The sequence below is a fragment of the Gobio gobio genome, assembly GCF_949357685.1.
Source record: "Gobio gobio genome assembly, chromosome: 3".
NCBI lineage: Eukaryota > Metazoa > Chordata > Actinopteri > Cypriniformes > Gobionidae > Gobio > Gobio gobio.
Genome location: NC_137099.1, coordinates 69305640 through 69328826, shown reverse-complemented (window position 1 = coordinate 69328826; position 23187 = coordinate 69305640). Strand labels below are relative to the sequence as shown.

At 40.5% G+C, this 23187-nt stretch overlaps 2 protein-coding genes across 4 annotated transcripts in view; one reads left to right on the top strand and one right to left on the bottom strand.

Annotated features, from left to right (window-relative positions):
* Nucleotides 1-9875, bottom strand: part of LOC307123847 (protein NLRC3-like) — a gene marked incomplete at its 3' end in the record, with an annotated part of 41851 nt that extends 31976 nt beyond the window's left edge. For 2 of the 3 annotated variants that reach the window (XM_079812591.1, XM_079812593.1), the window contains exons 1-2: nucleotides 9752-9875; nucleotides 4292-4698 (exon numbers count right to left, since the gene is read on the bottom strand). In XM_079812591.1, the coding sequence (XP_079668717.1) occupies nucleotides 4292-4662 (371 nt within the window). In that variant the 5' untranslated portion in view covers nucleotides 4663-4698; nucleotides 9752-9875. The remainder of the gene's footprint in view (nucleotides 1-4291; nucleotides 4699-9751) is intronic. The other variant, XM_079812592.1, reaches the window with a different exon arrangement.
* Nucleotides 9876-15518: 5643 nt separating this feature from the next.
* On the top strand, nucleotides 15519-22672 carry LOC307124270 (uncharacterized protein; the record flags this gene model as incomplete). Its single annotated transcript, XM_079813316.1, has 2 exons — nucleotides 15519-15844; nucleotides 15994-22672. Exon 2 carries the CDS (start codon nucleotides 16691-16693, stop codon nucleotides 22670-22672), a length of 5982 nt encoding a protein of 1993 aa, XP_079669442.1. The 5' UTR covers nucleotides 15519-15844; nucleotides 15994-16690.
* Nucleotides 22673-23187: the final 515 nt, after the last annotated feature.

Genomic DNA, 23187 nt, shown 5'->3' with positions numbered 1-23187 from the left:
ATCTGAAACGATCCGATACTCATTTTCTACAGTATCTATACCAGCTGCGCTCTCCTCTCCTCCGACAGCGAGTTGACCCGCACGCGCCTCCTCTCACTCAGTCCGGTTAACCCTCTGAACATGGCGAACATGTGTTCTGCTGGATTTTTCCTCATGACAGCGTGTTAGTGTTGGTGTGACTGGTCTGAATTTCGCACGGGATTGCACATTATAATTATACTACTATACGCAAAAATGTCTCAATGCCCACCTTGGTCAGTATAAACGTAAACACAGTCGTAACCAGTTCAGGAAGAATGTGTAGCAGCAGGAACAGTGTTCGGTAATCTGTATTTAATTTTTTACAATAAAGATTATCTAATGTTATTTAAAATGTGATTACTTTTTTTTATATTCAGTTTCTTACCTGAATACTGTTAGACTTACCTGAAAAAATAAAGCAGTCTATTTCATTTGTATCTTTATTCTATTGTGTTTATTTGTGCTATTGTTTGTAATTTGTTTATTTGTTCTTATTTTATTACTGTGTACTCGTCTTTTTAAATTAAATTTGAGATCAAGCTTCCTTGTACCTGGTCCTACCAGACTCTCATACATTTCATTTGTTCAGAGAGTCTGGCCGCTCTCCATTGACCAGCGTTCACTTCCTTGAAGGCGGGAACTCTGGTTAGATCCAATAGTTTTAAACTTCCACAGAGCCACTCTGGATCTGCCTTAACCATTCGCTAACGTTTGGTCGTGACGTATGTCGTGCGCCGTTCGCCTCTGTTTCTCACATGGAAGTCTGTAAAAATAGCTGTGCAGCACTTCAGTGATTAAACCTAGTGCATTCGGATTGTGATTTACTCACAGTGAAGAGTTTAGTGATCGGGAACGGCTGCTCATGTGGTCCTTAACATGATTGTGCTGTAAATAAAATCTCACATGCTTGGTATGATAAGAATAAATTCTGCTGTAAATAACGGCCCAATTCAAATGTTTACGTGCTTTTCTTCTGTTTATTTTTTGAGCGGTCTAGAAAAGTCTAGAAAAGCATCCAAATGACAGCGAAGCGAGGCCGTATGGTGCTCTGCAGGGGTCAAAAAGGATATGAACAGTGAATTCTGAAGTGATATATTCCTGAAAACTCTTGAGATGTGGATTCGGACAGCAGTTAAATGACCACATGACCTTGTGTTTGTCTAAAGCAGGAGGTCATTCGGCCGGGATTTTAACGCGGGTGGTGGGAGACGGACGGCAATAAAATCACTGACTAGCCCCTGGAAATGATGACAATACCTTCCGACCGCACGGACGAGAAACAATTACCGGGGCTTCAGCAACTCCTTCACCACTAACAGAGCGAGCTGGAAAAATCACACTTTTCCCGGGACACAACATCGTGGCCACCAACAGAACACAGCCCAGATTGTTCTTGCTCAGGCTTTAACTTCTGGATATTCGGCGGCGGTGCCACAACGGACCGAATGGCTTCACTCGCATCTTTCTACGCCGCCATTACTGAACTACAACTCAAACTAACACATGACATCAACATCATCGTTCTCAGCCATGCCCTCTGTTCGCTGATTGGACCGGTAAAAATTTGTTCGGAGAAAACCTAAGACTATACCGCAGTCCCAGACGGAACACTGAAGGAGGGCGGAGCCAGGCTAGCTTCATTGTGCTGTATGTAAAGCAATTAGTAAGCAAATATTTGTGAGATAATTGCAATGGTAATTGATAGGGTTCGACCGATACAGATTTTTTAGTGCCGATGCCGATAAAGAATCAGCCTCAGCCAATGAGCGACACGGGCTGCCGATTTTCTTGAGCCCATATTTGGAGCCGATACTGCTTTTGCTCCCTCAATTTACATCATAAAAATGACACAATGATCATGATAATAATGTTACAAGTCTCAATTTAAAAAAGGAACATTTAAAATAGGAAAAAAAATACTATGGTAGTCAATAGTTGCTCCGAAACTCAGCAGGCTACTTGTCTCACAAAAATGAGAAATATGTGTATATAAAGCTTGAAATGTCCACTGTAACGAAAAGAAAATAGTCAAGCAATGCGCACTGTTCAATAGTGGCAACAATATGCGTCTGTTCATTCATTCTTGTCAAAGACGCTGACATCAGACGCACGTCCGTTTCAAAAAAATCAATGTCCAGATACAGTCCACATGGATCTGCTTGGTTACACACATTCTTCTAAATATCTTATTTTGTGTTCAGCAGAACAAAGAAACTCATACAGGTTTGGAACAACTTGAGGGTGAGTAAATGACAGAATTTTTATTTTTGGGTGAACTATCCCTTTAACTTAACCTCTTATAGAGCAACACCAGCGGTAATTCAGGAAAAAAATCTCCCAATGCTCCACGTGAAACTTCGGTTCCGACCTTTTCCCATCGTGACAAATCTCAATTGATTTTGAATAGTATGCGTGAGGGAGGGAGAGCAAGACAGTTTGAAGACGGTGACGGCTCTCGCTCTCTCTCTCAGCAATGCGACCACCAGGCGTTTCAGGATCCTCCGGACCAGGACCAGCAGACTAAAGAACAGTTTTTTCCCCAGAGCTGTCTCTTTACTGAACTCTAACCCCCGTTGATCCACTTCCCTCATAAACTGATAACTCTCCTACCTCACATCCGCCTTCACTTTGTTATTTGCACTACCGACTGTTTATTACAGTCACAACTGTTTACTTATTCATTTTGCACTACCACACCGTAACTGGATTATGCTCATTTGCACTGCCGACTGTTATTTACAGTACCTACTGTTTACATTTGTATTTTGCACCGTACTTCTAACTGTAATATGCAATCACTTCCACTGCACTTTTACACTTTTTTTTTCGGATAGCTTCTGTCCATAATTTATTGCACTACCTTAATCCACTGCCATATTCCTCATTTTAGCCTAACATATCATTGTATACCTCTATCTGTAAAATTCTGTTTATAGTAATAGCCATCTGCATATTATATTATATTCATAGTACATATCCACCTGTAAATTCTGTTTATAGTAATAGCCATCTGTATATTATTCACTGTACATACTCACCTGTAAATTCTGTTTATAGTAATAACCATCTCTCTATTTATAGATATATTTATATATATTCAGTACATATCCATGTCCTGCACTTATGCAAACGTTGTATATCCTGCACTTGCTGCTATTGCACTTCTGGTTAGACCTAAACTGCATTTCGTTGCCTTGTACTTGTACTTGTGTAATGACAATAAAGTTGAATCTAATCTAAGCTAATCTAAAACCTGTCACAATCGCAGTAGTCCGTTTCTACATTACTCACTGATCAAATAAGGCTTTAGCCTGATAAAAATTCGCTTTGGCGGCTGCCAAAAAACGTAATATGTGTGGCGGTCGGTGTTGATTCTGTGGTGCATCGCCGCCAATTAGTCTATGTGTGGGAAACACTGGAGACACACACACACGCGTCCAAACCTCAGCCAGGTGGTCGCTGAATAAAACTCCCACAAATACCACAGAACAACGTCGGCATTACTTAATCCCATGACCAGTGTTCGTAACAGCTACCATATGCATACGGATAGCCTATAACTGAGCTATTTGCATATTTCCCTAAATACAATGGCAAGCAGTCTTATTGACGAGGCATTCAGCATTTGCGTTTTCCATTTGGACGCACACACTTGCTTAGCTATAGTTGCAAGCACATATAGAGCAACGTGTTTCCATTTTCAAAGTGTATGGCAATATTTCGACTAAGTCAAACAGTTAAAATATGCTTTGAACGTTTAAAACTTATCGTTGTTTTGAAGAGCAGATCCCAGCACTGCTAGTGGAGGGGCGGTGCATGAACGTCTCCAGTAGCTCAGAGCTGCCCGTGGACGCCTGTCTGTAAATAATGCCGGGAAAAAATATCGCCGAACGCAGCAGCCTTGAATCTGCCGATGCCGATACACGTAAAAACGCAAATATCAGCCCAATATATCGGTCAAACACTAGTAATTGATCAACGTTTATGAGAAAAGGCTTAAAAGCTTTATCATATAAAGGGATCTCTTCAGAAGAAATTTTTAATTGCCTAGACTTTCAATAGACGGACAAAAAAATAAATTGTATTAAAAATATCTATTTGACAGTTTATGCAGCGTTTTTCCCCAGTGGTATCGAAAAAGGTATCGAATAGAGATCATTTTTAGGTATCGTATCGAAGTTAGAAATTCCAGTATCGATTCATGACAACACTATTTTCTACCACTGAACTTTTGTCCATAGATTTAGTTAAACTACAGGTTTATCCTCACCTGGGGTCAGAGGTCACTGCTCCATCACTGAAGTTAGGAGGCAAACTCTTCATGGATGTGTCACTCTTCATAGACACACAGCTGGGGTCAGGGGTCACTGCTCCATCACTGAAGTTAGGAGGCAAACTCTTCATGGATGTGTCACTCTTCATAGACACACAGCTGGGGTCAGGGGTCACTGCTCCATCACTGAAGTTAGGAGGAGGAGGCAATGATCTGTCACTCTTCATAGACACACAGCTGGGGTCAGAGGTCACTGCTCCATCACTGAACTTAGGAGGATCAGCCATGGATCTGTCACTCTTCATAGACACACAGCTGGGATCTGGGGATGAAGATCTCTTCCTCTTCCTCTTCTCTCTGTCCTCCATAATGAGAAACTGACTTCAGACCTGCATATGGAAACACTGAGAACAAACACAACTCTTAATATCAAACACACGTGTACACATGCATGCACACACACACACACACACACTCTAAAGCAGGGGTTTTCAACCTGTGGGGCCCGCCCCCCTAGGGGGTGCCAACACCTGTTAAGGGGGGCGCGAGAAACTGTGAATTCAGAGTAAGATAGCAAGTCTTCATTCATCCACTAGAGGGGGCAATCTGATTAGTACCGCAGTTAATCAGGCGAGGCGACCTTGTTTACATATTAGTTGGTTACAGAGCAGAGTTGACGCGATCGAGTTCAAGCTAAATATTAAAAAACAAAACAAAACGGAGCGGGAGCAATGTTAGGGGAAAATAAAGGACTCGCTGCTTTTGTTCGTGATGTAGCTCCACATGTGCGTTTCACCCACTGTATGATCCACAGGGAGGCCCTTGCAGCAAAAACTCTTCCTGACGAATTGAACGCAGTGCTTAAAACAGCAACACATATTGTCAATTTCATCAAGACTCGCCCCATAAAAACAAGACTGTTTGGCCTATTATGCAAAGAAATGGGGTCAGAATATGAATCGTTACTTTTGCACACGGAGGTACGGTGGCTCTCCAGAGGTAAAGTATTGCAGAGGATATTTGCATTGCGCGACGAACTAAGACTTTTTCTGCTCGATTGTGCATCTTCCTTTGCAAATTTTTTTACTGACCCAAAGTGGCTCACAGATCTTGCATACCTGTCTGACCTTTTTGATAGACTCAATACCCTTAATTCGTCTCTTCAGGGCCCGAATTCAAACCTATTAACAATGTCCAATAAAATTGTGGGGTTTGTGAAGAAATTGGAGCGATGGAGAGGACAGGTTGATGGGGGTAATGTAAACATGTTCCCAACCTTGGATGAATTTCTCACGGAAAATGAGCTTAATTGGGATGATACAAAAAAATAAATAACTCTCCATCTACAAGCCCTGTCTGCACATTTCAATAAGTATTTTCCTGAGTAGCATAGTTGGAACCAGTACGACTGGGTTCGTCAAGTCACGTCAAGTCAACTTTATTTATATAGCGCTTTTAACAATGTAGATTGTTTCAAAGCAGCTTTACAGTGTTAAACAGGAAAATAATGCAGCATAATTTTATTCAGCTGTATAGCCATTCTGGAAAAAACGCTGATGTCATCAGTTCATTTCAATTATCATACAGTGACAGTGTGGGCTTTAGATCAGTAATTCGATCAGTAATTTAGTTTAAATGGTTAATTTAGTTTATTATTTAGATTTATTTCGATGTTTAGTTGAAAAATTTTGTGTTCGTAACCCCTTCATCGAAAGCGCAGTGAGTCTGTCATCAAATCAGCAGGATATGCCCTTCTGGACCTTTCAAGTGACCGAACTTTGAAGACACTGTTTGACTCGAACACACTGCCGGAATTCTGGCTGTCAGTGGAGACAGAGTACGCTGAACTTGCGAGACTTGCAATTGATATACTTTTGCCTTTTGCCTCAACTTGGCTCTGCGAAGCAACATTTTCTATATTAACTTACATCAAAAGCAAGTATCGCTCACGCTTATTGACAGTGGACGATGATTTACGGATAGCTGTGTCGGGTATCAAACCATGGATTGGTATGTTGTGCTCTCAGAAACAGGCTCAGCCATCACATTAGGTAAGCTGCTAGATATGTACTACTGTTCAATATAACTATTTTTATGAAATTAGACAAACTTGGAGGGGCGCATATCCTAAAAGGTTGAAAACCCCTACTCTAAAGCGCTGCAGGAGCATTTCAATGAGCAATAGAGGTAGCGTTACAAGGATGTAGGAAAATTAAGACCCGTTAAAAATGATTTAAGACCTAGAACAGAATACTTCAGCGAATTTAAGACTTTATAAGGCCTAAAATTTAGATTTTGAAATTCTAGACTTTTTAAGACCCGCAGAAACCCTGAGGCAGGTCAGTTACAGCACACAAGTTAAAAACATTTAATTAAGACATGGTGGAAAACATGTTTATCTTTCATTTCAAATGAGTATATTATAATGTATTGTCTTGAAATGTCTTTATTGTCAAATGTGTGTTGAATGTAAACTCCTCTTAGGAATTTCTCCATTCAATGTGAATTTATCTGAGGATATTCTGAAATAAGGACATCTATTCAGTGATTGGTTCATGCCTATGACATCATCCAAAATCCCGTTTGTGGCACAGCAAATCTGTGCAAGACTGACACTTAAGATTTAGTCCTACACTTCACTTAAAGTATGATTGAGATGCTTGATAACTAACTTTTAAGAATTGTTTTATCTTAAGTCAATTCTTAGCAGAGTTCTTGAGTAATTCTCAGAGGCTTGATAAACAGGGTTGCCAACTTTTGAGATCAGGTTGGAGTGAGATTTTCTATTCTTTTGGGGGGGGGGGGGGGGTACTTAACCAATTACCGTACGATTATATCGATTTCAGTATCAATTCATAGCCTGCTGTACATATAAGATTATATCGTATATCGATTTCAGTATCAATTCATAGCCTGCTGTACATATAAGGAAATAAGGATATGTACGTTATTAACATTTTAAAGTTTCCCATTTAAAGAAATCTAGTGTTTGATCATTTCAAAATATTTATTAAAATGCAAAACTGCAATACTTTTTTGAGCAACTAGATTAGATACATGTATATTGATTAAAGAGCCATAAAGGCACCAGTGGGTAATGGCATTACAAATGGAAATAATTATTTTTCAAGCCACAAAATGACTCTAATTTGCCGCTTCGAATAAGAATTCTCTAATTCAACCTTAATACTAATTGTAATATAAATAAGAAAAATATTAGAAGAAAAATATTTTAAGTGGTCAGGACCATAATTATTGCACAGATAGTATTTAGTACCAAAATATCTCAAAATATTCAATTAATATTTTTGAACTAAAATATAGAACATTTATTCAATTGAAAAATAGTTAAAGTGTATGGTCACATTTGACCATCAATGTGTATGAGTTAGGGCTGCAATGGCGCGTCGAAAATACGTCGACGTGCGTGAAATGCGTCGACGCGTCGGCTGCACATTATTTACGTTCTAGAATGGAACAGAAGATCTAGAATAATGGCAGCTTCTGCTCCCGGGCATAGTGAAAATGATCATTTATCATATAAAGCCAGACCGCGACATTCAAAAGTGTGGGAGTACTTTAAACAGAAGCCGAATAAAACTGTGCTTTGTTCGCTCTGTAACGCCGGTTTCACACTGCGCGCGGTGGCAGAGCAGGAGCTGTGCGCGTGGAGAGCGGGAGCTTTCACACTGCAGTCAGTGTTGCCAAGTCCGCTTTTTTTCCGCGCAATTGAGCTACTTCTACACTGTTGCCGCGGGCTGCGTCTCATGTCCGCGAGTTGAAGCAAAAAAACACACATATTTATCCCCCCCGAACGCGATGTTTACCAGAGAAACTCCCCGAAACGCGATTGGGCTTGTTTTGAGTAACGAATGGGTGGGTTTTGTTGTGTAAACCTGGCAACCCTGCTGCCAGTGTTCTCTCGCGCAGCTGAACCGTGGCGCGTGTATTGCAACAGACGGTCACATTTTCCGGGGTTCTTCTCCGACCCCAGTACGTCTCGTGCTTTTATTTATTATGGGCTGCATATATCTGCTGTTAATGCGACCTGGTTCCGCTCTGTCCCAAACACATATGCATAATAATGCTGTATATAGGTAGTTTGCATGATTAAAGTAACATTAAAGTTAAGATATGCCTCTAGCTTTAATCATTTAAATGTGTCTTTGAAGTTTGGGCAAAAACTTCTGGCCGCTTTAGTCGTTGTTTATGCACATGTATCTTCAAAATAGACGACTAGTTATACATTAAAACTATGCTGAAAGCTCCTGTATGTGAACCTTTTGCAGATAAATACAAGTGCATTTTCGTTTACTATTGACACAAATCAATAAGTAAATCATACTCAACTACTAGCCTATAGTAAACAACTTTTCCTAATTAGGCCTACTCTGTATCCATTTTATGATGAATAGTATCATTATATATTATGTTTAAAAAGCTTCTTGTGTTCATATATTTCATTATAAAATGGCATACTATGTACACTACCCTTCCTGAAATACAATTAATATTGTCATCATTCATTGATTTCATGTTGAAATAATATACAAATTCACTACCCTCTTTGAAATACAATAATCAGTAAAAAAGAATAATAAGATTAATCTGGAAAATAATCGTTAGATTAGTCGACTAATCGAAAAAATAATCGTTAGATTAGTCGACAGAAAAAATAATCGTTAGATGCAGCTCTAGTATGAGTGTATGAGGGCTAAATACAGGAAAAACATTAACATTAATGTTAACAATGTTGCATCTCAATCACTCTCTATAATAAAACGATCCTGTATGGTTGACGTAATAATCAATGCACACTATGCTGTACTGTTTACCAAAACTTGCTGCAAACTCCTGAAGTGGAGATGTTGTGTATCAAGCCATTCACATGTATTGACACAGCGCTAGAAGTATTGAGAGCTCCGTGAAGCACGTTACTGCGCGCGCACCCGCGAGATGAGAGAGCATGCCGCAACTCCGTTTTTCAACACTCTGGCTTTAACTGTTATGCCATATTAGCGCCAAAACGCTATTTATTGTTTGAATTTCGCATTAAAACTTAAACAAATCTAAAAGATTAGACTTTGTTTAATATCAAAATCAGGTTTGGCGTGAGATTCAGTTGGGCAGCGTGAGAGCGTGAGACAGAGCCTGAAAGCGTGAGTGTCACGCCAAATGCGTGAGAGTTGGCAACCCTGGATAAATACGGGCCCTGATGTCTGTCCTACAGAAACAAACGTGTTTAATATTTCCTCTAAATGTTCACATTTACAGCTTTTCTATCTCAGACTGTAAAGAATCCGTAGATGAATGTCAACTAAAGCAGAATCCCTACAGCTCGACATCATTATAATCCTGAAGATGAACTGGAGCACTTTTACACGCGTCACAACTCCATCAAATGTCCGCTAAAGTTTAAAGATGAGTTTATTATCAGAAGATGATAACTGAACTTACCGAGATGTGATGGTTATGTCCGGTTATGAAGACAGATTACAGTTTTAATTCCAAATGTTTGCTTGTCATTAGAATCGAGTCTTTACTTTCGGTTTTGATATGACGCTGTTTCCTCAGAATGCGCATGCGCAGATGCTTCTTCCCTTTCTTCAGTGGTTTTATCAAACGAGGAGCATTACCGCCATCTTCTGGACTGAGGTGTGAACTCATTGGGATGTCATTTTATAAACTGTGTGGGAAAACAACACAAATTCTGAAGTTTCAAGCTGAGTTTCTCTCAGAAATATCATAACATCCTTAATTATAGATTGTGATCCAGGCACTCAATAGAGTTTTTAATTCATTTCCCATCGCCGTCTCTCGTTCTCTCCTTTTTCCAGAACACTTTCTACATGTCAAGAGTACATGTGTGACATTTTCCACTTGTCCACAATGAAGGCATAATCCAGTCTGATGTTGTCCTATTACATTTCAGCCGCTATTTAATCTTGTGTGCCCTATTCTCAACCTTGTTCTCATCATTTCCTCCTGCCGTCCCAGACTACGCTGCTTTTTAACCATCACTTCTTTCTGAATGTTGTTGAAATCTCCTCCCGATCCCATATATCCTGCCACATTTGATGAATATAATCTTTAACGATGACTTTAATCTCTGATTTGCTAAGTGGAACTTGTATGTTTATAGGCTCTGCCTTCAACGCATCAACCTTCTCATTTCCCTCAATACCCACATGTGCCGGAACACAAACAAATATAAACTCATTTGATTTATCTCCTTTAAAAGATCTCGTCTACATACAGATGTTCCACTCTGAGGACTTGATCAAGAAGACATGGACTCTGAACAGATGACAGATGCCTTGTGCTTTAACTTCCTCTAAAATAATGGCCATTATTTCAGCTGTAGAAACTGAGAGCTGATCTGATGTTGGATGTTAACATTATATTTTGGGATGAATAGCTGCGCCTGTTTTGCCAGTGGTTGGATCTTTGGATGCACCTGTATATATTTGTATTGAGTCTTCATACCTCATTTCTATTTACTGTTGTGCTTTTATATATGCCTCTATTTTCTATCATTAGGGGCCAAACACGAAAAACAAATTTTACAAAGCACTTGCAAAAATCATAAAAGTGGTCTCTTTAGATTCAGGATGGCATGCCGAGTCATGTGATATCCAATTTAACCATATCGGCCATTTTGTCTGTCAGCCATTTTGATTTATGTGCTAAAATGCTGTATTTTATGAACATATGAACGGATTGTTACGAAACTCGGTTTGGGTCATCAGCTCGATGCCCTGAAGGAGCCTGAGAAGTTTTTAAACAGCGCCACCTAGTGGAGATTGTTTTTTAAAACGCTTATAACTTTGGGTGAGATTAACTTATTTTCATGGGAGTAACTTTATTTGTGTCCTGAATCCTTGCCGAGTCCAGCGATACCAGACTTTCCAGGTTTCGGTGTATGGTTTGTGCAGCGTTGTAATTTAGCGCTTATAAAACGTTAGCTGATATCTTCGAAACCGCTAGTCCGATCGAGACGAAACCAGCGTCAGAAGTTCAGAAACATAGGTCAATAGCTAAACGCTAATACCCAAATGTCAGAATATTGATAGTAAGGGGAGTAACATCCAATCAAAGTCAGGTGTCAGTCATTTTTTAAGTGTTTTTTCATATAAATGTCTATAACGCCAAAACAAAATGAGATATTTTCACCAAAATTGACACACACATGTATGGGCTCACTCCGAGGACACATTAAACAATGGTAGGATTGTGCCTCTTGGTGGCGCTATAAACTAAATATGGCATTGGCGCTATACAACTCAATGTTTTAACGTGGGGTTTTAACATTTTTGCTTCAAATGTCATTTTTTCAGTTGGTCTGCTGAAAGCTTCCTTGTTTGCTTCTGTTGCGCTTGGCCCCGGTGTTGCTGCTTGCAGCTATATTTTCTTTTGTTTCCATATTTACCAATGGAAAGCAGAATAACCATGGTGGGATAGTAGTCTTCCTTATTGTTCTGCAATGTGCTGTAGTGTCTATTCCCATATCTTTTGCCTGTTTTCCACCACTCCACCCAAAGCTACTGATATGAATACGGCCATATTCCCAACACTCTTCTAGAAGCTTTTTTGTAGGGTGTGTTATTTCATGCCCCTGCAGATTTGTCCAGTATGCCATTGTTAATTTGAGCCGCCTGATCTTTAATGGCATCTCTCCTACTTCTACTTGTGACGAGGCTACAGGTGATGTTCTGAAAGCTCCACAACACAGACGTGTGAGAGCCTTTAGCCGCCAGCCTATCCAAACCAGTCCGTGTGCTTTGGGCTGCAGAATTATACTCTATGCATCCATAGTCAAAAACACACCGAATGAAGGCAATATATACTCTTTTCATAGATCAACCTGACGCACCCCAACTATAACTTTAGCACATTTATACCTGTCTTACATTTATCTGCCATTTTTTGAACACTTTAAAAGTAAGTTTAGAGTCAAACCAAATTCCTAAATATCTTATGAGCTTCTCTGGCTTGAATGATTGTCCATGCAGTTTAATATCTAGCCTAGGATTGACCTGTTCTTTAGTCAAACATATATATTGAGTCATTTCCACAGATAATCGAAAGCCCCGTTCATATGATCACTTTCCAACTTGATCTATTGCCTTCTGCATTCTTGTCTCCAGTACACCAATGTCCCGACCCCCGCAGATGCTTCGGGCGTCAACAGCAAATAAACCCCGCCCATCTCTCTCTCTTCCGCTTCCTTTAGTTTCCTGATGGGGCTCAGTCTGTCAATAATCAGAAGTAGATCATTTCAACAGAACAAACACAAATACTTTACAACTGATGTTGTTCAACAAACCCTCATGAACTCATGAACAGAAAACGTGGCAGTAGATACTTTAAGTCAAAAGAAGGCGATTCAAGTCGAGCTACATGTTCAATTTGCAATGCCGATTTGTCTCGTGATGACAAGGACCCTAAACAACAGCCGCTGTTAAAACATTTGCGTATGAAACATCCGAGAGAATACGAGTTGAGCATGAAGGAATCTACAGACAGCAGCCACAATGTATTTTATTTTACAGTGCAAACAGCTGCATATAGATCAGATAAAATATAAATAACCAAAATTTAAATTTAAATTCAAAGTTACCAAATTAAAATGACAAAACGAAAATATACTGAATCCGTAAGCTTTGAAGAACCGGAATCGTTTTTTCTTCTTTCAAATAAAAATAGAAGGCCTAGGCTACTTCAATCCACACCTTGTATGATTTTTGTTTGTTTTTAAGTAACATGTCTAAGTGATGTGGGTTAGTCTGGAGCACAGCCTGTTGACAGTTAAACTCGCGGCAGAAAACACCCTCAATCCTTCTGTCTCCGCAGCGCGAGCATCCAATGACAGCGCGCGCCTCCTGCTCTCTCTGTTGTGTTGTTCTTTGAAACGACAGAGGACGACTCGGGGTAATTTTTCTATAAACCATCAGGAAACAGCGGCGAGAAGAACATACGCGACAATGTTTACTTTAGTAAACTTGACCAAAACCACACTATTAAAAGCCTTAAACAAGGCTTCAGATGGCACTGATGTCCCGGGAAGAGATAACGCCTCGCTAGAGCGGCCAGCCTCGGGAAGCGCCATTCATTGCTTTCCACCAGTCAGGAGCTTGTGCTACTGCTGTATTTTTCTGTCGAAATGGTCCCACACAGTATAAGCTTTTCCATTGCTTCATTTTGCGAGATATATCTGGTTTGTGGTTGCACATGAGCGCTCCGTGAGTGAACAAATAACGCTATACAGCATATTTTTCTAAACCATGCATCAAAAAACAAACAAACAAAAAAGAGTTAAAAACATTTAAACCGTTTAACTGGTAGTATTAATCGGTCAAAGTTCTTACTCTCGGTTAAATGGTCAAAAGCATCCCTACACTGCTGTGGACGTTGTTTACTTCATTAATGTGTTTACTGTGATAATGGACTGAGGATGGGAGAAGGATTCGGTATTCGGTTTCAGATTCAGCCGAATCTTAACCACTGGATTCGGAGAGAAACATTTCACTAAATGACACAAATCAACATCAAATCACTGAATGTGACCCGTGCTGGAAAAATGAGCCACAATGAGCACATTTTAAAAATAGTTATTGTTATTCTCTAAAACTTCAACACTATGAGAACAACAAATCTGACACACACACCAAGTCAACACCAAATCTGACACACACACCAAGTCAACACCAAGTCAACACCAAATCTGACACACACACCAAGTCAACACCAAATCTGACACACACACCAAGTCAACACCAAATATCTGTTCAAATATATATTCAGCTTTTGCTCATGATAGCACAATTGTGTGCATGTGTGTGTGCGTGTTTGTGCGTGTGTGAGTGCATGTGCGTGTGTGTGTGTGCCTGCGTGTGCATATGTGTGTGTGTGTGAGTGAGTGAGTGAGTGAGTGAGTGAGTGAGTGAGTGTGTGTGTGTGTGTGTGTGTGTGTGTGTGTGTGTGTGTGTGTGTGTGTGTGTGTGTGTGTGTGTGTGTGTTAGGGCTGTGCAATTAATCGAATTTCGATTTCGATTTTGCCTCCCAACGATCACCAAAATAGTACAATCGAGAAAAAACGATTATTTAGCCTTGCGTTCTGAATGAAACGCGCACGCGCACATCCGCCCCTCCCGAACCCACAAATCTCTCTCAGGTCGCGAGTCTCGTAACTCGTGTGCATATCATCCGCTGGAGTTTAAAAACTCGGCGCGAGTAAAGATGGCAGAAGAAGGGCAGTTACAGCAGCGTTTGGTGAGCAAAAAAGGCAAAACCAACTCCGTTGTCTGGGAACAGTTTGGCTTCGAGGAATCAGACGACGAGCAGAAACATGCTAAGATTTGCTACATGGTAGTGGCTGCAACGCAAGGGAACACCACGAATCTGTTTAACCACTTGAAAATTAAACAGAGTGACCTATGACAATCTAATAAAGAAACAAAAACTGACGAGAGCAGGGGAGCCGTGTAAACGTCCTTTTTTTCCTTCATATTTTTCAAATAATTCTCTCTTTGTAAACTTTGTTCAATGCATGCGAGATTGCGAGTGCTGCCATATTTTCGAATATGACCAGTCGTTTTCACCGTCATCACCCGGGTTTAGTGCTTTAGGGTTTAGGTTTAGAATGAGAAGCCGCGCGCGCTGTGAGGAAATGTGTCTCTGTGCGTTCATCCGAGAGCGCGCACACGTCTCACAGCGCGCAAATATTGAGTTCTCTTTCAAGTCTTGCTCTTAAACGGACAAACTCACGCAAAACGTATGTCAACATGTCCATCTTGATGAGTATCTTAGCAGACAGTCTGTATATGCCTTAAGTGAACTTTATACAGTCGATAAAGAAGACGAGAGGTCTTAAAGGGGCAGTAGCCTTTACTGCTGTCTGTTTAATGTCAAACAACAAAAGACAAGGACATCACTCACCGCTCTTGATTGAATAGCTTTTTTAAGTTTAATAGGATTAATCTTTAATTTATGCACTCAAATATGCAATGTTATTTTACATTTGATACATTTCTGTACCTGAAAACTAATGTTAGACGTACATGAAAAGCATAGCCGAACCATATTGTTGATCTTATTTATTTGTGGTTATCATTTTTACGTGAATACTTTTATACTTTGATTCGAATATATGTTATATTATTTATTTTAATAGTTCAAAAAGTACAACAAATGTTACAATTTCAATTGAATTGTTGAAAGGTATTGTAGCTGTCGTAGATAAAGAATTTTTTCTTTCTGAATATTTTGGTCACTTCTTGAATGTTTTGTTTTTTGTTTGTTTTAAATGTTGTAATTCATGAATACTTGTTTGAGAATTGTATATTTGCTTTGAATTATAGTCTGGCAATAGTGACACCTACAGGAGAAAATGAGTAACATAAGACGTACCAGTCATGTGATTTGATAAGAATGAACACGGAAAAAACATGAGGTGTTGCGCACACGAATTGAGAGCTGCGAAGATTGAAAAGACTGTTTGATAATAAGATGTCTCCTAATGTCTCCTGAATCCTGATTGGAAAGCACACGGTACGTTGTTTATATCTTGGTTATTGTTTGTTTATAATTTAAGGTACTATGTGTATTTATTTCAGTTTAATAAGCTATGGGCTTAATCGAACAACGTCATGGAAAAACAATTTCATCACGAATTTGATTGTAATTTTATTTATTTTCAGTTTTTTCACGGTGTCCATTTGATGTGTCTGATGTTGATTGTCCTGAAGACATTAAATATTGAAGACATCTAAGGCATCAGTTGAAGCGTGGTTTTTCTGGTCTGGAGAAAACATTCAGGAGCCGTTATAGTGAAAAAACGTGTATTCACAAACCCTTGGAAGAGTGCAAGAGTTCATCATGGAAAAGGAAAGATCGTTGCCAGTCCTTGATGTGAAGAGTCAACGCCGGTGGAAAAATGTTGCCATTGGTGGAAGTGAAGACGTCGCCATTCAAGTAACCTACGCGATTTCGTTGCATTGAAACTCCATTGCGTTTCACGTGTCAGCATTCCTTGCCGCGCAGAAAAGCAACGCAAGAATATAGTGCTGCAGTGACGACTGATAGCCACAAGGCGGCAACGTTGCGACGTGTTGGACAATTCAGTTGTCTATAAGAGTTGCTATCTTTGGATTTACAGGTCAGACTGTATCTTTTCAGTTTGAAATCTCATTTCTTGGTGGATGTTGCCTTAACATTTATTCTAGTTTAAATTGTATGCAAATGGTTGACACAAATATTTGCATTTGATACTTTTCTAAGTTGATAGAAGAGTGTAACTTGTTTAATAATTGACATTTTGCAATTTCCACATGGTATTACAGCTTGTTATCAGGGTTTAAAGCTGAATAATAGTGTGGTGTAAAGCAAATTACCAACATGGATCAAAATAGATCAGAGAGTTATGTCTTAGACCACGTGATTCAAGCTCTTGAAGATGAAAAGGCACAATTAGAGGGGAAATTAGAAACTGAAATTGATGTCTTAGACAGACAAAACTATGAGGAACGCTTAGCTGAAATTAATGCAGATCTGGAAGTTAATAAGACGAGACTCCAGGAACCATCATCACGAGTTGAGCAAGAAGTTAGGCGATCAGAAAGAGAAAGGCGTCCAACAGAAAAAATGCTTGAGTTGAGACGTGACGAGTTAGCAAAGAAAGAACGGAAGTTTATGTTCACATACTTAAACTTTAAAGCCGAAGCTCAGTTAATCCGATCTAAACTGAAAGAAGAGTGCTCTAAAAATGCGTTAGATGACATGATGGTAACGGCAGAGAAACGTGAAGCAGAGTTAAAACAAATATATGAGAGTATCCGTGCATTGAACGTCCCATCTCAAGATATCAGAAGGAGAATGGATAGCTGTACTTCAGTTACTAGTGAAATAACTGCACTACTGAAAAGACGTTGCGCAGAAGTTGGCACTAAGGAGTTTGATGCTGAAGCTGTAAAAGAAACACTCGTCCAGTTATTGCAAAGAGATGACGCCAGGTCAATTTATGGATCAACTGTGTCGAGAGCTGAAAGAGATAGTCAGCATGGAAGTCATATGTCAGTAAAAAGGGCGGAAGCAGCGGCACGCTTAGCTGCAAAGCGTGCTGAACTAAAGAGAGAAAAAGATATCTCAGCTCAAAGAAAAGAGGTGCTAGCCCAACAAGAGAGGTTGAAAATGCTGGAGGAGCAAAGGGATTTTGAAGTCATGGAAGCTGAATACATTGTGTATGCAGAAGAGGAATCAAGATTGAATGCTGAAATAGGAGATAGTAAAGAAAGAAGCACTTTGCCTCCACATCAGCATCTACTGCAGCACAATTACCCTTCATGCGCCAAGGTTTCCCCAGAAACTTTAGCTCAACCTTGCTCTGAAAATGAGCTAGAGAAAAGAGTAGATGAGGTCTTGTTAGTGAAAGCACTAAAAGAATCCCTGGCAATGACTAAACTTCCAGCTCCAGAGCCATTCACGTTTACAGGTGATCCACTCAAGTTCACTGAATGGCGCACTTGCTTTAAAGCTTTGATCGAAACGAACTGTACAACTCCCGCACATAGGCTGTTCTATCTGAAAAGGTACATAAGTGGAGATGCGCTTAGTGTACTAGAGGGAACATTTTATAGGAGTGATGAGGATGCATACATGCAAGCTTGGGATGCCCTGAACAAACGTTATGGGCACCCCTTTGTAGTTCAAAGGGCATTTAGGTCAAAGTTGAGTAACTGGCCAAATATTGGACCTAAAGAATCACTGAAATTAAGGGAATTTAGTGATTTTCTCGTCTCTTGCAAAAATGCAATGCCTCATGTACATGGTTTGGGGGTTTTGGACGATTGTGAAGAAAACCAGAAATTGCTGCAGAAACTTCCTGACTGGATAACAACTCGCTGGAATAGGTATGTCACGAAAGCACTAGATGAAGAGAAGCCATACCCAAATTTCACTGAGTTTTCAGACTTTGTGGCAGAGGAGGCACGTATTGCATGTAATCCTGTTTCCTCACTCCTTGCTTTAAAACATGCGGATGAAAAGCCTGGGAAGGAGCAGAAACGTCTCAAGGCCAGCGCTCTGGTGCAAAATGTTAAACCCATTGCAAAGAGCTTGAGTGCATTGGAAAGAGAGAAAGGCTCCAAACCCAGCCCTTTTTCCAATCAGGATAAGAGACAAATAGAATGTGTCTGCTGTCAGCAAAATCACTTTATATACAAATGTGAAAAGTTTGCAGCTATGCCTCTTGAGGAGAAGAAAAAGTTTGTCATCAACAACAAGATGTGCTTTGGTTGCCTCAGAATCGGTCATATCTCCAAAAACTGTAAAAAGCGAGCTACTTGCAACATTTGTAGGCAGAGTCACCCCTCTCCTCTTCATGAAGAACGCTCTCAAGGAGTAAAACCAGAAGCTTCACCTGAGGAAAGGGCTTCCACTAGTTTATGCAGTGTGGAGATAGACAATGGCAATCATACTTCGATGATCGTTCCAGTGTGGCTCTCTTGTGCAACAAAGGACAGCCCGGAAATTCTATCCTACGCATTACTGGACACGCAGAGCAGTAATACATTTATCAATCAGGACATCTGTGACAAACTGCAAGCAAACAAAGAATCTGTTAAATTAAAACTGTCCACAATGACTGATAGAGCTTCGATTGAGAATTGTCAGAGAGCAATTGGGTTAAGAGTGAGAGGTTATAATCTGCAAGAGTACATTGAGTTGCCACCCGTATACACTCGAGAATACATTCCCTTGGAACGAGATAGCATTCCTACTTGCAAAAAGGCTCAGAGATGGATTCACCTGCTCAGTGTTGCAGACAAGATGCCAGATTTGTTGGATTGTCCTGTAGGGCTTCTAATTGGCTATGATTGTCCAAGGGCTCTGAAACCAACCCAAGTGATATCAGGGAAGGATCACGAACCATACGCAGTCAAGACGGACTTAGGCTGGAGTATAGTGGGATCCATAACACCCAATACTTGCTCTAGAAATGTAGTGGGCTTCTGTCATCGCATTTCTGTGAAGGAACTCCCAGCCATAACGCCTGCCTCTGTAATCAGGGCGTTAGAAGCAGACTTTCGGGATACAGACTCAAGAGAAAAGACAATATCTCAGGAAGACATTCAGTTTCTTCAACATTTGGATGAAAAAACTCAACACAACAGAGAAGGACATGTGGAAATGCCCTTGCCTTTCAGAGAACATCCTCGATTACCGAACAATAAGCAGCTTGCTACGGTTCGATTGAAACATTTGAAAAGAAAACTGGAGAGAAATCCCAAGTACAGAGAGGACTATGTGAGATTTATGGAAAGTGTCTTTAGAGATGGGGATGCAGAGGAAGCAGAGGCCACACCAAAGGAAGGCAATACATGGTACATTCCGCACCACGGGGTGTATCATCCCAGGAAGCCAGAAAAAATAAGAGTGGTATTTGACTGCTCAGCCAAATTTGAAGGTACGTCTCTTAATGACCACTTACTCACAGGTCCAGACTTAACAAATGCTCTGACTGGAGTGTTGTGTAGATTTCGTGAGCATCAGATTGCGATTGTTTGCGACGTGGAGAAGATGTTTCACCGCTTTCATGTCAGTCCAGATGATCGTGATTTCTTGAGATTCCTATGGTGGGAAGAAGGGAACACCGAAAAGGAACCCAAGGAATACCGCATGCGAGTACATATTTTTGGAGCGTCATCTTCTCCGGGTTGTGCGAACTACGGCATGAAATATCTTGCCAGCAAATATGAAAAGGACTTCCCACTGGCAGCAAGCTTCATTCGCAAAAATTTCTACGTGGATGATGGACTTGTTAGTGTTGATTCCATCGAGAAGGCCAACAAGTTGGTTAGTGAAGCGCAAGAAGTCTTGGCAAAAGGAAAACTGCGTTTGCACAAGTTTGTGTCCAATGTCAGAGAAGTCTTGAGTGCAGTTTCAGAGAGCGAACGTGCCAGTGTTGTGAAGGATGTAGATCTGAACTACAATGAGCTTCCAATGCAGAGTGTACTGGGAGTAAAGTGGAATACAGAGACTGATACGTTCTCATTCAAAGTTGACCTTCCTGAAAGAGCTGCCACTCGGCGAGGAATTCTGTCAGTAGTTGCAAGTGTGTACGACCCATTAGGTTTTATTGCTCCCTATGTCTTGATTGGGAAAAGAGTGCTCCAAGAGATGTGCAAACAAGGGGTAGGATGGGATGAACCTCTTCCCTCTGATCTGAAGCCAAAGTGGGATACATGGCTCCATGACTTGGAGAATCTCCAAAGGGTTCAAATACCAAGATGCTTCATTCCTGAAAATATGGGCAGAATCCAGAAAATAGAATTGCATCATTTTTCAGATGCCAGCAGTGAGGGTTATGGGCAGTGTTCATACATTAGGGTTGTGGCTGATGAACAGGTGCATTGTGCGCTGGTTATGGGTAAGGCTAGAGTAGCGCCTACGAAGGTTTTCAGCATACCACGTCTTGAGCTGACCGCAGCCACTGTTTCTGCGGCAGTAAGTCATGTTCTTAGAGAAGAGCTTGATCTGAAGGTAAATGAGGAGTTTTTCTGGACTGATTCCCAAGTAGTCCTGGGGTATATCAAGAATGAAGCCCGGCGTTTTCATGTCTTTGTAGCTAATCGTGTCCAGAAGATTAGAGACTCTACGGATCCAAGACAATGGTTCTATGTGGAAACAAGTCAAAATCCGGCAGACTGCGCGTCTAGGGGTCTCAAGGTGGCAGACCTGATGGACTCAAGTTGGTTGATAGGTCCCAAGTTCTTATGGGAACGAGAGATTATCACTCATGAAAATCCCCCAGAGCTTCTTGTAGGTGACCCTGAGGTTAAGGTCTTGAAAATAGATGCTTGTGTAAGAAGCAGCTTTCTTGAAAGACTGTCAAGATTCTCAGATTGGAATACAGCCCTCTATACGATTGCAAGGATCAAAAGACTGGTAAACAGAGACAGTTCAGGGTTCATTAGTGTAGAGGAGAGAGAGAGAGCAGCTCTTGTGCTCATCAGAGCAGCACAAAGAGAAGCCTTCGAAGAAGAACTGAAATGGCTCAGTCAAAACCCTGCTAAGCTGCCAAAGAATAACAAGTTATACCAACTTGATCCTATCCTCCAGAATGAACTGCTCAGAGTTGGTGGACGCTTAAGAAAATCTAATGCAGCATTTGAGGTGAAACATCCGGTAATTCTTCCTAAGGAAAGCATTGTCACACAACTGATACTTGACCATTGTCACAAGAAAACTCAACATCAAGGCCGAGGTCAGACCTTGAATGAACTCAGAGCCAGTGGATATTGGATATTAGGTGCAAGCAATGTAGTGGCCAAGTACATCAAAAATTGTGTTACTTGCAGAAAACTGCGTAGACCAGTTGAAGAACAACGAATGGCTGACCTTCCAGCTGACAGAGTGGAACCCTCACCCCCATTCTCTTATTCTGGCATTGACTGTTTCGGGCCCTTCTACACAAAACAAGGTCGAAAGGAATTCAAAAGGTATGGTCTGTTGTTTACATGCTTAAGCTCCAGGGCTGTACATTTAGAAATGTTAGAGGATCTCACTACCGATGCATTTCTGAATGCTCTAAGATGTTTCATAGCAATCAGAGGAGCCGTTCGACAGATTAGATCCGACCAAGGCACGAATTTCGTGGGGGCGAAGAATGAGCTGGAGAAAGGTTTGAAGGATCTGGACCAAGAGAGGATCTCTACCTATCTTGCAAGTAAACAATGTGACTTCCTTATGAATGTTCCTGAAGCAAGCCACATGGGAGGCGTGTGGGAACGCCAAATAAGGACCGTTAGGAGTGTAATGAACACTGTTCTGGCACAAGCTAAAGGAAGACTAGATGACAGCTCATTAAGGACATTTTTCTACGAGGCAATGTCAATTGTAAATAGTCGTCCGCTTACCACTAACACAATAAATGACCCAAAGAGTGTTGAGCCCTTGACGCCTAATCATCTGCTCACAATGAAGACTTCAGTGCCTCTTCCTCCTCCAGGCAAATTTGTCCGTGAAGATCTGTACGCTAGGAAAAGGTGGAGAAGAGTACAGTACTTGTCGGAGCAGTTTTGGAGCAGATGGCGCAAAGAATACCTGGCCAACATAAGCCTCAGACAGCAGTGGCACATGCCTAGGAGAAATGTTCGCGTTGAAGATGTAGTAATTGTCAAAGAGGACAATATTCCCAGAAATGAATGGAGGCTAGCTAGAGTCGTGGAGACAAGTGCAGATGATGATGGGCTTGTGCGAAAGGTTAAACTCCAAATGGGACAAAGTAAGTTAGGAAAAAAGGGAGAGCGATTGACACAAATGTCCCTTTTGGAGCGTCCAATCCAAAAGGTAGTAGTAATAGTTGAGAAAAACTCCTAAACTTATGAGAGTAACCACAAAATGGGGTTAGACAAATTAGTCTTGACATCTAAAATAGTGTCCAAATAAAAGTTAAGTAACACTGATTGTGAAAGTGTTGAAAGATAAATGAAAGTTAAGTAACAGCTTAAAGGAAAATTACAGGCTTTATTGAGTTTATCAAAATATTGCTGAATGCTTACATAAATCCTTGTAATTTTGGTGGCAGTGTAGCTGTCGTAGATAAAGAATTTTTTCTTTCTGAATATTTTGGTCACTTCTTGAATGTTTTGTTTTTTGTTTGTTTTAAATGTTGTAATTCATGAATACTTGTTTGAGAATTGTATATTTGCTTTGAATTATAGTCTGGCAATAGTGACACCTACAGGAGAAAATGAGTAACATAAGACGTACCAGTCATGTGATTTGATAAGAATGAACACGGAAAAAACATGAGGTGTTGCGCACACGAATTGAGAGCTGCGAAGATTGAAAAGACTGTTTGATAATAAGATGTCTCCTAATGTCTCCTGAAT